The sequence below is a fragment of the Pongo abelii genome, chromosome 18, assembly GCF_028885655.2.
Source record: "Pongo abelii isolate AG06213 chromosome 18, NHGRI_mPonAbe1-v2.0_pri, whole genome shotgun sequence".
NCBI lineage: Eukaryota > Metazoa > Chordata > Mammalia > Primates > Hominidae > Pongo > Pongo abelii.
Genome location: NC_072003.2, coordinates 27,994,581 through 28,011,226, shown reverse-complemented (window position 1 = coordinate 28,011,226; position 16,646 = coordinate 27,994,581). Strand labels below are relative to the sequence as shown.

Genomic DNA, 16,646 nt, shown 5'->3' with positions numbered 1-16,646 from the left:
CTTCATAATTCTCGGAGACAAATTGTGGAGTGTGTGTGTGTGTGTGTATGAGTGTGTGTGTGTTGCCACTCAACCAGATAGAATTGTGGCTGGGACATCTTGGGGGAGAGGGTCTAATTGTAGCTGTAGGAGTTTGAAGAAACAGAGAGCAAGGTTGCAGCAGTGAAAAAGGCCATCAGGTGCCCCAGAGACCTCCTAGCCTGGCCATCCTCAGTGCAGGTTCTGGTCAAGGCTGCACCCTTGGTCCTTCCAGTGCTGGCATCCCTTTCTTTCCATCTAGAGATACTCAGACTCCCGGGGGCAGCTCACAGGAGCTCAGCCCCACCGGATTGGTGCGTTTGTCAGCAGTTGTGAATTGCCGTAGAGAGCCCCTTTTCCAATGGCTGGTGCTTTCATGCCCTATCCAAGGCGTGAAAATTATCCCGTCTCTCCCAGGATTGAAGTACTAGGGAAGAACCTATGGGGAATTGGAGCAAAGCGAGACTGAGGCTCTGGACAGCTGGTCTCACGATAGCATGACCCCTTGGTCCAGATAAGGCCGTTTTCTCTTGGGAACAGAGTGGGACACGCTGCCAGAGTTGGCTGCCCTGAGTTGAGTTTGCTAGGTGTGTCAGTGTCTAAGTCACTGCTTAGAAGACACTGGGCCTCTTTCCACTACGAACTGACTTAAGCCTGATTTAAAAAGGGGAACCACAGTTTCCTTTTGTTGTTTTTTTGAAGCAGATCTCACTCCATGGCCCAGGCTGGAGTGCAGTGGCACAATCATAACTCACTGCAGCCTCCAAACTCCTAGGCTCAAATGATCCTCCCAACTCAGCCTCCCAAGTAGCTGAGACTACAGGTGCATGGCAATACACCCAACTAATTTTTAAATAATTTTTTTTCTAGAGACAGGGATCTTGCTGTGTTGCCCAGGCTGGTCTTACAATTCTGGCTTCAAGCAATCCTCCCACTTCAGCCTCTGAAAGTGCTGGGATTACAGGCGTGAGCCACCATGCCCAGCCCACATTTTCATCTTTACTCAGTTTCCTATGCCCTCAAAGTACTCCCTATACTTATTAATTACCTTGAAAATATGCTCCTGTAAGCCCATTTGCTCCCATATCTTGAATTTTCATTGGCTTAAGGCTCACTCTTCCCCTGTGCCACCTGTGTATTGTTAATTTTGTATACCCTCCTTTAGCCACAGAACAAACCCTGCAGAGAAAGAATCCTCTGTGTAGGCTGATGCTCCATGTTGAGCACCTTCTCCAGGAGCCTGGCTGTCCACGGTCAGGTGTCTCCATGGAGCCTCAGAGATGCTCCCATGGTGATGCCTGAGCTTGTCCTCCAGAGGAAGCAGGGACGTGGGCGCTTGTCAAGGAGATGCTGTTGGCACCTGGGGATGAGGAACATCCATGCTGACATCCTGCCCAGAATGTGGCATGTGTTCATCATTGCTGATTCTGAAATACAGCAAACCATACCTCATTATTTTAAGAGCCTCATTCAGTTTTTACTCTCCTATTGTTCGCAGCAATCTTCCTACCCTGACAGCTGCAAACTTCAAAACAATGGAAGTCATTTGACTCTGTGTATGTGTCAAAGGTAAAGACCACACTTTGGGAGGCCGAGGCGGGCAGATCACTTGATGTCAGGAGTTCGAGACCAGCCTGGTCAACATGGTGAGACCCCATGTCTACCAAAGATACAAAAAATTAACTTGGCATTGTGGCGAGTGCCAGTAATCCTAGCTATTTAGGAGGCTGAGACAGGAGGATCACTTGAAACTGGGAGACAGAGACTACAGTGAGCCCAGATCAAGCCAGTGCACTCCAGCCTGGGCAACAAAGTGAGACTCTGTCTCAACAACAAAAAAAAACAAAAAAAAAACAAAAAAAACAAACAAAAAACAGAACTGTCTGGGGTGGGATACATGGCTCAGCATCCCACCGGCAGGGCCAGGAGAGGCACCTGGATCCTCTTTCTTTCCCGTTCCTGTGGCCTGGGATTCCTTCTGCTGGAGGCGTTGTACTATGTTGGCACTGCACATTAGGTACACCATTTCCAGCCTGCCCACCATCAAGAGAGGTAGAGAATCTGAACCCATAGTGGCTATTTCTGGCTGTCCAGAAGGGCACTGGCCATCTGCCCTTCAGATTATTTCCTTCCCTTCTCTACACAGTAGTTTCTCATAGAAAGTTCTAGGCCCTTGCGCTCAGACTTCCTGTCCCTGCTCCCCCACCTGCACCAAACCTCCTTGGTTAGGCACTGGTTCTTCTCACTACACCCTGCGGTTTAGCACTCACCTAGCATTCTGGAAGGAGCTTGCCCTGCACCCAGCACTGTGGAGACTGCAGAGGCTCAGAGTAGACCCCTGGCTGCCTTGGTTTTGCCAGGTTCCACCCTGTGGTCATTCCAAGAGTTCAGATGCGCTGGGCGTGGTGGCTCATGCCCGTAATCCCAGCACTTTGGGAGGTTGAGGTGGGCGGATCACGGGGTCAGGAGTTTGAGACCAGCCTGGCCAACATGGCAAAACCCCATCTCCTAAAAAAAAAAATTATATATTTATATATTTATATGTGTGTGTGTGTGTGTGTGTGTGTGTTTATACACACACACACACAAAAAATTAGGCGCAGCGGCTCATGCCTGTAATCCCAGGACTTTGGGAGACTGAGGTGGGTGGATCACTTGAGGTCAGGAGTTTGAGACCAGCCTGGCCTACATGGTGAAACCCCGTCTCTACTAAAAAAAAAAAAAAAAACACACAAAAAATTAGCCATGTGTGGTGACGCACGCCTGTAGTCCCAGCTACTCAGGAGTCTGAGGCAAGAGAATTGCTTGAACCTGGGAGGCAGAGGTTGCAATGAGCCAAGATCATCTACTGAACTCCAGCCTGGGTGACAGAGCGAGACTCTGTCTCAAAAAAAAAAAAAAAAAAAAAATCAGATGCCTTTGGAGTGACCCCATCCCTGGACCATTGTGATGGCCCTGGTTCTCTGGGAGCTCCGTGGATTGACTCCCGTTACTCTGTTGGGGCTGCAGTTCTCAGTGCTCTCCCAAGCCCAGTGAGTCCCACAAGTGCTCCTATTTGAAGGTCTTAAGACAAACCCTCCTGGTTTCTCCCTGAGGTCTCCTCCCACCATTTCCCCACCATATTCCAGCGCCTCTGGCCTCTGGGACCTACAGTCTCAGGGTTTTGCATCAGACTGGGCAGCAAGCACCTCACTCATAGGGATGCTTCTCAGCCAAGGGCTTGCACTTTCCTCGTATCTCATCGGTGGAGCTAGAGAGGAGGAGATGTGCTGGTCTGGGGAAGCCACAGGCTCTGGTGCAGCCAGAAGACAAGAAGTGACCAAGACCACTTGAGCTGCCAGCTAAGGGAGGGGAGCAAGTCAAGGATCCTCTTAGTTTCCCTCCTGCCCACAGTAGGCTGCACACGTGGCCAGCCCCACCCTGTCCCGCATGGGTTCGCTCAGGTGTGGGCCCTGAGTCTCTTCTCCAGCAGGCAGGACCCGTCTCCCAACATGGAGCTGTGGCTGCCTTCCTGCCGCCACTGTGGATTCTGTGGAGTAGAGAAAACCTGCCTGCAGAGGGAGAAGTCAGCAGATGTGTGGAGAGGCAGAGACAAAAGGTAAGAGGGAGAGAGTGCAGGGCTTGGTTTTTAAAACCCTCCCAGCTCCCGGTTTGTGTCCCTGAAGCCATTCTGCATTTCTTGCTTTTGTATGCTCACAATAAAGTGCTTGATTGTTTTTGGCACAAATGTTCCTCTTTGGGTTTGTTTCTCTTACTGGCAACCAAATTACTTCTACTCGATACCCTCCAAAGGAGGTACATGGCTGTGTAGACCCCACACAGCTGTGCAGGCAACTGTCCTCCACCCACACCCTTTCCAGCCAACCGCTCCTTTACATCCACACATGAGTTCACATACCATGCCCCTCATGTCAGTTATCCAGTGCAGCATGACAGATGACCACATACTTAGTAGCTTATGACAACACGTTCATTTTCTCATAGCTCCTGTGGATCAGGAGTCCAGGCATAGCTTCTCTGGGTCCTCTGTCCAGGATCTTCATCTGCTGCAGTCAAGGCAGCAGCCAGGGCTGGGGTCTCATCTGGAGGCTGGGCTGGGGAAGGATCCACTTCCCAGGAAGTAGGGATGATTGAGGGTCACCTTAGGGTCTATCCTTCACACACAAAACATCATCACAAATGACATGTGGGGAGGGGGATATTTGATACAAGGAAGAACCTCCCCCAACCTAACAAAAAACATCAGGGTTCTGTTTTCACTCTTTCTACTTGTATTTGAATTTGGGGTTTTTTGTTGTCATTCTGTTTGTTTAAGATGGAATCTTGCTCTGTCACCCAAGCTGGAGTGCAGTGACATGATCTCAGCTCACTGCTACCCCCACCTCCCAGGTTCAAGCCATTCTCCTGCCTCAGCCTCCCAAGTAGCTGGGACTACAGGCACCCACCACCATGCCAGGCTAATTTTTGTATTTTTAGTAGAGATGAGGTTTTGATCTGTTGGCCAAGCTGGTCTTGAACTCCTGACCTCAGGTGATCCACTCACCTCAGCCTACTGAAGTGCTGGGATTCCAGATGTGAGCCACTGCACCTGGCCTGAACTCAGTTTCTATGCACATCTGTAAATTGTATTTGCACTTCACTGGTTTTTTAAATTGATAAAAGTTATGGTATACGACATGTTTTTGTATATGTATACATTGCGAAATGGTTAAATCTAGCTAATTAACATATCCATCACCTCCATTATCATTTATTTTTTGTGGTGAGAACATTTAAAATCTGTCAGCTGGCTGGGCACAGCAGCTCACGCCTGTAATCCCAGCACTTTGAGATGTTGAGGTGGGTGGATTGCATGAAGCCAGGAGTTTGGGATCAGCCAGGGCAACATAATAAAACCCCATCTACAAAAAAAATTAAAATTAGCCAGGTGTGGTGGCCAAATGCCTGTAGTTCCAGCTACTCAAGAGGCTGAGGCAGGAGTTCAAGGCTCCAGTGAGCCATGATCATGCCAATGCACTCCAGCCTGGGTGACAAAGTGCAAGACCCTGTCTGTAAAAAACAAAAATAAATAAATAAATAAAAAGCCAGATGTGGGGGCTTACACCTGTAATCCCACCACTTTGGGAGGCCGAGGCAGGTGGATCACATGAGCCCAGGAGTTGGAGACCAGCCTGGGCAATATGGCAAAATGCCCTCTCCAAAAAATACAACAACAACAACAACAACAAAAACTTGCCAGGCGTGGTGGTGCATACCTGTAGTCCCAGCTACCCAGGAGGCTGAGGTGGGAGGATCACCTGAGCCTGGGAGTTCGAGAATGCATTGAGCCATGATCGCATCCTGCGTTCCAGCCTGGACAACAGAGTGAGATCCTGTCTCAAAAAAAAAAAAAAAAAAAAAAAAAAAGAAAATGGAATGGAATGCAAAGGATTGCAGAGTTCATCCTGAGAGTGGAAAGGTCTCTGAGTCTCTGAAGGATTCCAAGCAGAGTATTGGCTTGATCCGAGTTGCCCACCCTGCCAGTGGCTGGAGAATGGGAAAGACTGGATGTGAGAAGGCCAGTCAGGAGTCCGGGCAGAGATGGGGGTGGCCTGAGCTATCATAGTGACAGCTCAGTGTGTCTCCGCTGAAACACACTGTTGACCCCAGCCAGAGGCAACAGAGGTCTCTGTGAGGGACAGGCTTGGACAGGGAGCTCAGAACTGTAGTGGAAACCTCCCATGCCGTCCACTCCCCTCCTTTGGGCCTTGGAGGCAGAAGCTCAGCCTCCCTGGTGAATACTCCTTCTTGAGCCCACTTGCTCCAGAACCATCCCAAGCTCCTGCCTGGAGCCATGTTAGCAGCCAGTTCCCCGCCCATACCCCTTCCCAGGAGGGCTGGGGGTGCCCTTTGTCCAACCTACCACTGCTATTTGGATTCGTGTAGAGAGCTGGGCCTATGAGCAGAGCTGAAGCTGGGCCAATACATTTGCCTGTGCACCAGGCCAGTCCCAGCTGTTGGCATCAAGTAGGAACCAGAAAGACATCACTGGAGGATGTGGGCGGGCAGCTCCTCAGCCCCAGGGGATCCTGTTTATTTTCCTCTGGTCTGGAAATTGGGGTCCCTCGAGAGACTCCTCTGCTTTCCAGCTCTGCCAGGCCAGGAAGGGGCTCTAGTCCACCCCACCACCCCACCTTATCCCAGACCTGGATGGTTCATGGCCCTGAGCTACTCCAGAGATGGTCTCAGGGCTCACTCCGTTGGCCCTGTCCTGCTCTTAGCTCTGCACGTGGCAAACGCAGCCCTGATGGGTCATTCCATCAGACTCCAAACGGGCCCAAAGCGGGGAAGCTGAGGAGGCTGGCTCTACCCAGAACAGGAGGCCGCTGCTCTGCAGGTCAAAGCCTTACTGGCTTTTGGGGGGGAGGTGCATTGAGATGCACATCCACCTGGCTGCTTCTTTTTAGGGAAGCATCATCGTGGGGAATTAAGCAAAGAAACACAGTCTAAGGCTGGGTGCATGGCTTACGCCTGTAATCCCAGCACTTTGGAAGGCCAAGGCAGGAGGATTGCTTGAGCCCAGGAGGTTAAGACCAGCTCAGGCAACATAGGAGAGACCCGCCCCCCGTGTCTCTGCAAAGAAATTTTAAAAATTAGCCAGGCATGGTGGTGCATGGCATGTCTGTAGTCCCAGCTACTCAGGAGGCTGAGGTGGGAGGATCACATGAGCCCAGGAAGTCAAGACTGCAGTGAGCTGTCAGGGCGCCACTACACTCCAGCCTGGGTGACAGAGTGAGACCCTGTCTCAAAAACAAGAGTCTAAGCCAGAACTTGAGAAGTACACACAATTCCCTGATTTTCTTATAGCACAAGATTTCAGAGTACCAACTCGAGTCTATTTCCAAGAAATATCTAGGAGGAAGTATCACAGTGAGAAAACTCTTGGGGACCTTCACCCAAAGCCAGCCACAGTGGAAGGCAAGAGATAGAATGCAGCTCCCATTCTTTGCACTGTGAAGGTGAGCTGAGCAAGTTCAAATGCTAAATACCCAGCCCCGGAGATGTGGCTGCTGTCAGCCTGGGAGGTCCTGTGAGTCCCTTTGCTTCTTTATCCCTTTGAATCTGGGTATTGATGTTGCACAATGGATAAGAAGAATGAATAACTAGTCTTTTGCGAAAGGAAGCTTTTACGTGTCTCTCCTCTTTCCATCTTCTAACCTTCATTATTTTCAAGAAGAAAAGAGACTGGGCATGGTGGCTCATGCCTGTAATCCTAGTACTTTGGGAGGCTGAGGTGGGGGGTGGATCACTTGAGGCCAGGAGTTCAGGACCAGCCTGGGCAACATACACAACATCTCTTAAAAAAAAGAAAAAATTAGCCAGCCATGGTAGTGTGTGCCTGTAGTCCTAGAAACTTGGGAGGCTGAGGAGGGAGGATCACTTGAGCCCAGGGGCTTGAGGTTTGAGGTTGCAGTGAGCTATGACCACGCCACTGCACTCCAGCCTGGGTGACAGAGCGAGACACTCTGTCAAAAAAAGAAAAAAGAAAAGAGCTAAGTGTCATGTTGAAAATGGTCTATAAACACTTGGAAGCCTTGTGGTAAACAAACAAAAGCTTTATTATTTTTTCTTTCATTAAAAAAAATGGAGCATTGAAGAGAAACAGAGTTTGGACCCCTGGGTTCACCCCACACTAAGCAAAGTAGCCCCAGATAAAGATGGCGCAGCTCACGCAGAAAATGAGGTTGACGTCCAGGAGGGTCTTCACCAAGGGATTTTCTTCCAGGGAAATTATGACGGCTTCTGCTCTGGCCGGGAGCTCTTCCTTGCCCTTCTCCTGTATTCCGCAGAGCCACAGGATGGCCTTCACCACTTTGGACTGCTTCGGGGTCATGTCACCTAGAAAGAACCCAGCAAAGGAAGACCATAGAGGTGCTATGTATCTCCCAGAGAGGCGAGACGGGGACACTCACCAGGTGTTTTCAAGTGCTGGGATTACAGGCGTGAACCACCATCCACCATGCCCGACTGAAATCTCCCTTTTTTTTTTTTTTTTTTTTTTTTTTGAGACAGAGTCTCACTCTGTCATCCAGGCTAGAGTGCAGTAGCGCGATCTCGGCTCAGTGCAACCTCCACCTCCCAGGTTCAAGTGATTCTCCTGCCTCAGCCTCCGAAGTAGCTGGGACTATAGGCACGCACTACCATGCCCGGCTAATTTTTATATTTTTAGTAGAGACAGGGTTTCACCATGTTGGCCAGGCTGGTCTTGAACTCCTGATTTCAAGTGATCTACTGCCTCAGCCTCCCAAAGTGCTGGGATTACAGGCTTGAGCCACTGCGCCCAGCCGAAATCTCTCAATTTTTAAATGTTAACTCACATTTTATTGAAACTGTAGGTGGGCTAAGCCAAAATATGTCTGCAAGCCGCCAATTTAGAAGCACTAACTGAGAGAAGGCAAGTCGTGTTCCTGGACGGATCAGACACTGGAGCCAGAGGATGCTAAAACTCCAAGTCTGCCCACTTTCTTGGCTTGTGATTTGATAGGAAAAAAAAATAATAATCAATCCCCTTAACACGTACTGCTTCTTGCTGTAACTGAGGAGAGAGGCTACTCACAGCTGTGGGTTTTAGACATGTTTTCTTGAACCATCTCGAACTGGACGCTGCTGCTGCTGCTGCTGGCCTCTGGCATCCCGTTCTGAGAGAGGGTAAGAGACAAGGGAGCTGCTGGTGGCGCTTGTTCCTTCTGGACCACGGGGTCATGACGAGTAAACCAGGTCAGGTGGCTGACCTAAGGAGCAGGGATGAATGATGAGATTTGTGGTGGAGGTGGGGCTGGGGTTGTCCATCCTTTTCTCACACTCCCCAACCAACCCCACGCTCAGCCTTTGTGTCTGAATCTGCTCCCAGCCCCACCCTCCCACCCCATCCTCCAACAAGCATCACGTCCCTGCACTCTTCAACATCAGCGCACAATTCCCCTGCTCATTCCCATGTCTTTCTCCGATAAACCCCATCCTCCTGTTGCTGGGATGTGATTATCCTTCATTCTAATCCTCAGAGCTTAACCCTCACCCTAGAGTATTGCAGGACCCCAGAATTGGTCATTTCAGCTCATCCATTTCTCTGGCCACAGGGATTGAATTGGTTCACGGATGAGCATGTGTCCTGAGCTGACTCCATCAATGGAAATCTAGAAATTCTCTAGAAATTCTGGGACAGAAATATTTATGCTTATTTTTACCTTTTTTTTTTTTTTTTTTTTTTAAAGACAGGCTCTTGTTCTGTCACCCAGGTGGGAGTGCAGTGGCATGGTCATAGCTCACTGCAGCCTTAAACTCCTGGGCTGAAGCAATCCTCCTGCCTCAGCCTCCCTAGCAGCTGGGATTACAGGCATGAGCCATCACGCCCTGCTAATTTTTTCTTTTCCTTTTTTTTTTTTTTTTTTTGTGAGACAGGGTCTTGCTCTGTCACCCAGGCTGGAAGTGCAGTGGCGTGGTCATAGCTCACTGCACCGTCAAAACTCCTGGCCTCTGGCAGTCCTCCCACCTCAGCCTCTCTGGTAACTGAGATTACAGGCATCAGCCATCACACCCTGCTAATTTTTTCATTTTTTTAAGAGATGGGATCTCACTATATTGCCCAGGTTGGTCTCAAACTCCTGGCCTCAAGTGATCCTCCCATCTCAGCTTCCCAAAGTGCTGGGATTACAGGCATGAGCCACCACACCCCAGCCTTATGTTTACTTAATGACAGTAAAAGAGGATGTATCTCTAGAAGGTACTGGGCTCCATATGGGACCTAAGAATTGAAGCGGAAGTGCAGATGGATTCTGATGACCTTTTCAGAGTCCCAAATCATCCTGCCCCTGAACCTCAACCCTGGACTTTTCAGCTTTTTGGACAATCAGTCTCCTTCGCTTAAGTCAGTTTGAGTCAGTTTTCTGTCACTTCCAACAAAATCTCAACAGATCTAGCCATCAACCCAAATGTACCATCTCCTTGGAGGGCGGCTCTGTGAACCAGCTCACGGTGGAGACAGTGATGAGGGTGACCGTGGACAGGATCATGGAGAAGTAGAGGTAGTGAATGCTCTTCACCAGGACCGGGCGCTCATCTGGCTGGTCACATCGAGGCTGCACGTAAATGAAGTCCAGGACCAGCCTAACCAAGCCCAGGAGCAGGCCCGAGATCAGGCCCCAGAAGGCACCCTGCAAAATCAGAGCAAGATTGTCTTAGAGACGCCAAGGGCTCTGGCCTCCAGGAACCTCAAGAAGCCATTTCCAGGACTTGTCTTTCTTGTGGTGGTCACTGCAAGCATGGGTCAGCAATTTGGAAAAGTTCTGCAATACTTAACCATTTATCTTTTTATAATGAATTGATTACTAATAGTTTACTAACTCCCTCTTAATTTAGCTTCCCTGTTCAATAACAAAAAAATGCATCAAGATACTTTTGATGAGAACCTCTCATTGCTTTTTTTTTTTTTTTTTTTTTTGAGACAGAGTCACTCTGTCACCCAGGCTGGAGTGCAGCGGTGTGGTCTCAGCTCACTGCAACCTCTGCCTCCCAGGTTCCAGTGATTCTCCTGCCTCAGCATCTGAGTAGCTGGGATTACAGGCGCCCACCACCACACCCGGCTAATTTTTGTATTTTGAGTAGAGATGGGCTTTCACCATGTTGGCCAGGCTGGTCTCGAACTCCTGATCTCAAGTGATCCACCCAACTCGGCCTCCCAAAGTGCTGGGATTACAGGTGTGAGCCATCGCAGCAGCCCTCTCATTGCTTTTTTGCAAAGGTCAGATAAACACCCTCCCTGTATCTTCCACCATGGAACTCCCCCTCCCTCTCAACACCCAATTCCAGCCTGTGTCTCCCTCCAACACCCTCCCCTCCCATCCTATCCCAGACCTCAAGGGGCAGCACTTGGTTCTGGCATAGTGGGAGCCGTCCAGAGCTACCTTTTCATTGGTCCTCTTCCAGAAACATCCCATGATGAAGACCACCGCCACAGGCGGCTGCAGGTAGGAACTGATGGACTGGATGTAGATGAAGAGCTGGCCGCCCTGGCTGGCCTGGACCACAGGGATCCAGAGGATGGAGACCAGGACCAGCAGCAGCACAAACACCCTGGTGCCGGCGGCGAGAGGCACAAATTAGCATCATCTTTCCCTGAACATTACTCCTCTTTCCCTCTCTCTCTCTTTTTTAATAGACAGGGTCTTGTTCTGTTGCCAAGGCCCGGGTGCAGTGGTGAGAGCATAGCTCACTGCAGCCTCCAACTCCTGGGCTCAGGTGATCCTCCTGCCTCAGCATCCTGAATAGCTGGGATTACAGACACATGCCAACACTCCCAGCTTATTTTATTATTTTAATTTTTTTTTTGAGACAGAGTCTTACTCTGTCACCCAGGCTGGAGTGCAGTGCGCCATCTTGGCTCACTGCAAGCTCTGCCTCCTGGGTTCAAATGATTCTCCTGCCTCAGCCTCCTGAGTAGCTGGGATTACAGGCACACGCCGCCACAGCTAATTTTTGTATTTTTAGTAGAGATGAGGTTTCACCATGTTGGCCAGCCTGGTCTTGAACACCTGACCTCAAGTGATCCACCAGCCTTGGCCTCCCAAAGTACTGTGATTACAGGTGTGTAATCACCCAGCTGGGTTATAATTATTTGCTTATTTTCCTCCTTCCCTAGCTCCATGAAGGCAAGAACTGAGCCCTTTCATGGTTATGTGCCCTGTGCCTGGTACACAGTAGGTGCTCGTTCAGCATCTCCTGAATGAATGAATGTCTTGCACATGGAGTCCTAACGCTCTTCAGCCTGGATAGGTTGCTGGCTGAACCTGGACTTTGCCTCTGGGTGGGCTCAGCTCTCTCTTCCCCCTGCCCCAGCCCCAGCCCCAGCCAGTGGGGACTTACCTGCCCACAATCATGAGCTCCTTCTCAGATGCCCGAGGCCGGAGGTGATTCCAGAGGTCCATGGTGAAGATGGTGCTGGCACTGTTAAAGATGGAGGTGAGGGAGGACATGAGAGCCGCCACCATCACAGCCATCATCAGCCCACGGAGCCCTGGGGACGGAAGGGAGGTCATGGGCCTCGGTCCTTTTCTGCCAAAGCAGCCGATCCCAGTGGGCTCAACTGGAGGAGGCAGAACCTCAGGGAGGACAGCGGGGCAGAGCTTCCTGCAGGACTTAGCCTTTCTTGGGGAGCCCAGAGTCTGTTCCTCCCCCCAGCCTTCCTTTCTTGACCCTGCCTTGGATCAGAGCCCATCCGGTGATCTCCTTTCTGGGTGCTCCAGGGGACTTGATTCAGGAGTGAAGGGACATTACCTGTGGGCAGGAGTTCCAGCACGAGTTTGGGATACGCGATGTCAGAACAGCCTGAGGGGTTGCTGCAGATCTTCTGGCAGATCTCTGGATCTGCACAAGCCACTTGATCTACGAAGGAAACACAGGCCCAGAGGTGAGCAGTCAGGCCCCCAGAGCCCCAGGCCCAGGCAGCATGGGGCCGGACACAGGCTTATCATATGGAAGTTTATAGCTCAATGAAATAAAAGAGAGTCTAGAGTTTATAAGCTGTGACCTTGTTACTTACGCTTTCTCAGACAAGTTGCCCTATTTGTAAAACTAGGATAATAACATGACTTTATAGGAAGTGCTGGAAAAACTTCAGCTATTGTTATCATAACCCAGATGAAGCTGGGACACCTAGTGGCCAGTCTTACAATAACGTCTTTTTTTTTTTTTTTTTTTTTTTTTTTTTTTTTGAGACGGAGCCTCTTGCTCTGTCGCACAGGCTGGAGTGCAGTGGCACGATCTCAGCTCACTGCAACCTCTGCTTCCCAGGTTCAAGTGACTCTCCTGCCTCAGCCTCCCGAGAAGCTGGGATTACAGGCACCCACCACCATGCCCGGCTAATTTTTGTATTTTTACTAGAGATGGGGTTTTGCCATGTTGGCCAGGCTGGTCTCGAACTCCTGACCTCAAGTGATCTGCCCAGGATCATTAACTCACTGTTCAGTAACATCTGCTCACCTGTCCTGGTTAATGAGTCATTTCCTATACGGAGTAGATTCTCTTGTCAGAATGCTTCACACCCTCTGATGCCTGAAATAAGATGCCTCTAGCCCAGTTAAATCCAAACATAGCACAAAACCTTATTCTTCCACAAACCCAACATTAACTGAAGGTTTACTATGACTCAGGAGCTGCAGTAAGCTTTGTACATATACCTCATTTAATTTTCACAACTCTATGGGGAAGATACTGTTATTATCCCTATTTCAAAGACAGATAAACTGAGGCCCAGAGGTTAGTTTCTCCAGATTATATTGCTAGTAAGTATTATGGCCAGGAGGCAAACCCTTAGTTTATTTCAAAGCTCAGGTAGAGAAGATTGGCTTTGTAAATACTGCATTTCTAAACTCTGTGTGTGTGTGTGTGTGTGTGTGTATGTGCGTGTGTGTTTGAGACAGGGTCTTGCTCTGTTGCCCAGGCTGGAGTTCAGTGGTGCGATCTTGGCTCACTGCAACCCCAGCCTCCCAGGCTCCAGCCTCCCGAGTAGCTGGAATTACAGGCATGCACCATCACACCCAGCTAATTTCTTTTTCTTTTTTTTAATTATTTATTTTTATTTTTATTTTTATTTTTTCTTGAGATGGAGTCTCACTCTGTCACCCAGACTGGAGTGCAGTGGCACAATCTCGGCTCACTGCAAGTTCCTCCTCTGGGTTCAAGCAATTCTCTTGCCTAAGCCTCCCAGCCTGTAGCTGGTATTATAGACGTGCCACCACACCCAGATTTTTTTTTTTTTTTGTATTTTTAGTAGAGATGGGGTTCCATCATGTTGCCCAGGCTGGTCTCGACCTCCTGGCCTCAAGCATTCCTCCCGTCTTGGCTTCCCAATGTGCTGGGATTGTGTTTTGAGGGTTGTTTTGCTTCTCTCTTAATTTCCATATAGTTTATTTAAAAATATTTGCCATTTCTCATGGATGAAGCCGGAAACCATCATTCCCAGCAAACTAACACAGGAACAGAAAACCAAACACCACATGTTCTCACTCATAAGTGGGAGTTGAACAATGAGAACACATGGACACAGGGAGGGGAACATCACACACTGGGGCCTGTTGGGGGGTGGGGGCAAGGGGAGGGAGAGCATTAGGACAAATACCTAATGCACGTGGAGCTTAAAACCTAGATAATAGGTTGATGGGTGCAGCAAACCACCATGGCACATGTATACCTATGTAACAAACCTGCACGTTCTGCACATTTATCCCAGAACTTAAAGTTTAATGAAAAAATAAAAAATAAAAATACGTGCCATTTCTTAGATGGACTTAGCGGAAGAGGGTTTTTTTCCAGGCTCACAAGAACTCAGGATCAGAAAATACTTTCAGGCAGCTGTGGACTCAGTTGAAGATTTAGGAGGGAGCCGGTGGAGCCGTGGTGGAGAGAGAAGTGCAAATAGGGAGGCCGAGTGCTTGGCCCTGAAACTGGCCCTTTAGACCTGGGGTTCTCAACCTTCTAGTGGACTTGTTAAAAAATAGGTGGCTGGCACAGACATATGAAAAAATGCTAACATCACTAATCATCAAGGAAATGCAAATCAAAACCTCATGAGATATCATCTCACCCTCGTTAGAATGGGGATCATCAAAAAGACAAAACATAATAAATGCTGGTGAAGATGTGAAGAAGGGGGAACTCTTATACATTGTTGGTGGAGATGTAAATTACTACAGCTAGTATGGAAAACTGTATGGAGGTTCCTCAAAAAACTAAAAATAGAATTACCATATGATCCAGCAATTTTGCTACTGGGCATATATCCTGATATGGTTTGGCTCTGTGTCCCCACCCAAATCTCATCTCCAGTTGTAATCTCCACATGTCAAGGGAGGGAACTGTAATCCCCCCATGTCGAGGGAGGGAGGTGATCGGATCATGGGGGCAGTTCCCTCTTGTGTACTCATGATAGTGAGTGAGTTCTCATGAGATCTGATGGTTTTATAAACGTCTGGCATTTTCTGAGCTTGGACTTCTCTCTCCTGCCACCATGTGAAGAAGGTCCTTGCTTCCCCTTTGCCTTCCACCATGACTGTAAGTTTCCTGAGGCCTCTCCAACCATGTGGAACTGTGAATCAATTAAACCTCTTTCCTTTATAAATTACCCAGTCTCAGGTAATATCTTTATAGCAGTGTGAAAATGGACTAATACATATCCAAAGCAATTGGAATCAATATAGCAAATGGATACCTGCACCCGATTTATTGCAACACTCGTCACAATAGCCAACATATGGAATCAACCTAAGTGTCTGTCAACAGATGAATGGGTAAAGAAAATGTGGTACATATACACAGTGGACTACTATTTAGCCATAAAAAAGAATGAAATTCTTTTTCATGTTCATTCATGGCAACATGGATGAACTTGGAGAATATTATGTTAAGTGAAATAAGCCAGGCACAGAAAGATAAATACTGCATACTGTCACTCATATGTGGAAGCTTAAAAAGTTGAGCTCATAGAAGTAGACAGTAGGATAGTGGTTTCTAGAGGCTGGGAAGGGTAGTGGGGAGGAGGGTAGCCAAAGGTTGGTTAATGGATAGAAAAGTACAGCTAGACAGGAGGAATAATGTTGAGTGTTCTATAGCACTATAGGGTGACTATAATTCACAACAATTTATTGTACATTTTCAAATAGTTGAGAGTGGATTTTGATTGCCCCCAACACAAAGAAATGACAAATATTTGAGGTGATAGATAAGCTAATTACACTGATGTGGTCATTACACATTGTATAATGTATCAAAATATCACACTGTACCTTATAAGTATGTACAATTTGTATTAAAATAATTCGTTAAAAATAATGAAAGTTAAAAATAATAAGAGAAAAAAAAAAACCAGATGTCCCTCCAGGGATTCTGATTCAGAAGGTTTGAATCGGGACTGAAAGTCTGCACTTCTAACAAGTTCCCAGGAGCCGCTGCTGGGCTGGGGACCACACTTTGAAAAGCACTGGTCTGGGCCTCCAGAGAAGGGAGAGGGACTTCAAATACACAATGCCCACTTCACTCTCTCTAATTCACCTTACTCTCTAAAATTTATTTTGCACCTCTTGCTTGTACCATGTGATAGAGTATTTCAATATATAGTTTATATTATTTTTCCATGAGTACGAGACTCATCTGCTACATTACAAAGTCCTAGGTTCATGGAAGACGGTGTTATGCCTCATTTAATAATGACTGTTGGCTGGGCACAGTGGCTCACGCCTGTAATTCCAACACTTTCGGAGGCCAAGATGGGTGGATCACCTGAGGTCAAGAGTTTGAGACCAGCCTGACCAACATGGAGAAACACCATCGCTACTAAAAATATGAAATTAACCGGGGGTTGTGGCGCATGCCTGTAATCCCAGGAGGCTGAGGCAGGAGAATCACTTGAACCCGGGGGCGGAGGTTGCAGTGAGTGGAGATCGCACCATTGCACTCCAGCCTGGGCAACATGAGCAAAACTCCGTCTCAAAAAAAAAAAAAAAGACTTGATTGGCTGATTGGCTGTTAAACAGATGGTCAAGGTCTTGTTATTGATCTTCCATATATCAATCCAGGTCTTCAGACATAATTTGCATGAG

General features: G+C 48.3%; 1 protein-coding gene across 1 annotated transcript in view; it reads right to left on the bottom strand.

Moving 5' to 3' along the window:
- Positions 1-7,595: 7,595 nt before the first annotated feature.
- The window catches only part of SLC5A11 (solute carrier family 5 member 11), a 51,700-nt gene continuing 42,649 nt past the window's right edge, over positions 7,596-16,646 (bottom strand). The window contains 6 exon segments of the mRNA XM_063717810.1: positions 7,596-7,896; positions 8,615-8,789; positions 9,993-10,208; positions 10,959-11,127; positions 11,917-11,997; positions 12,328-12,435. Coding sequence (XP_063573880.1) covers positions 7,691-7,896; positions 8,615-8,789; positions 9,993-10,208; positions 10,959-11,127; positions 11,917-11,997; positions 12,328-12,435 — 955 coding nt within the window. The 3' untranslated portion in view covers positions 7,596-7,690.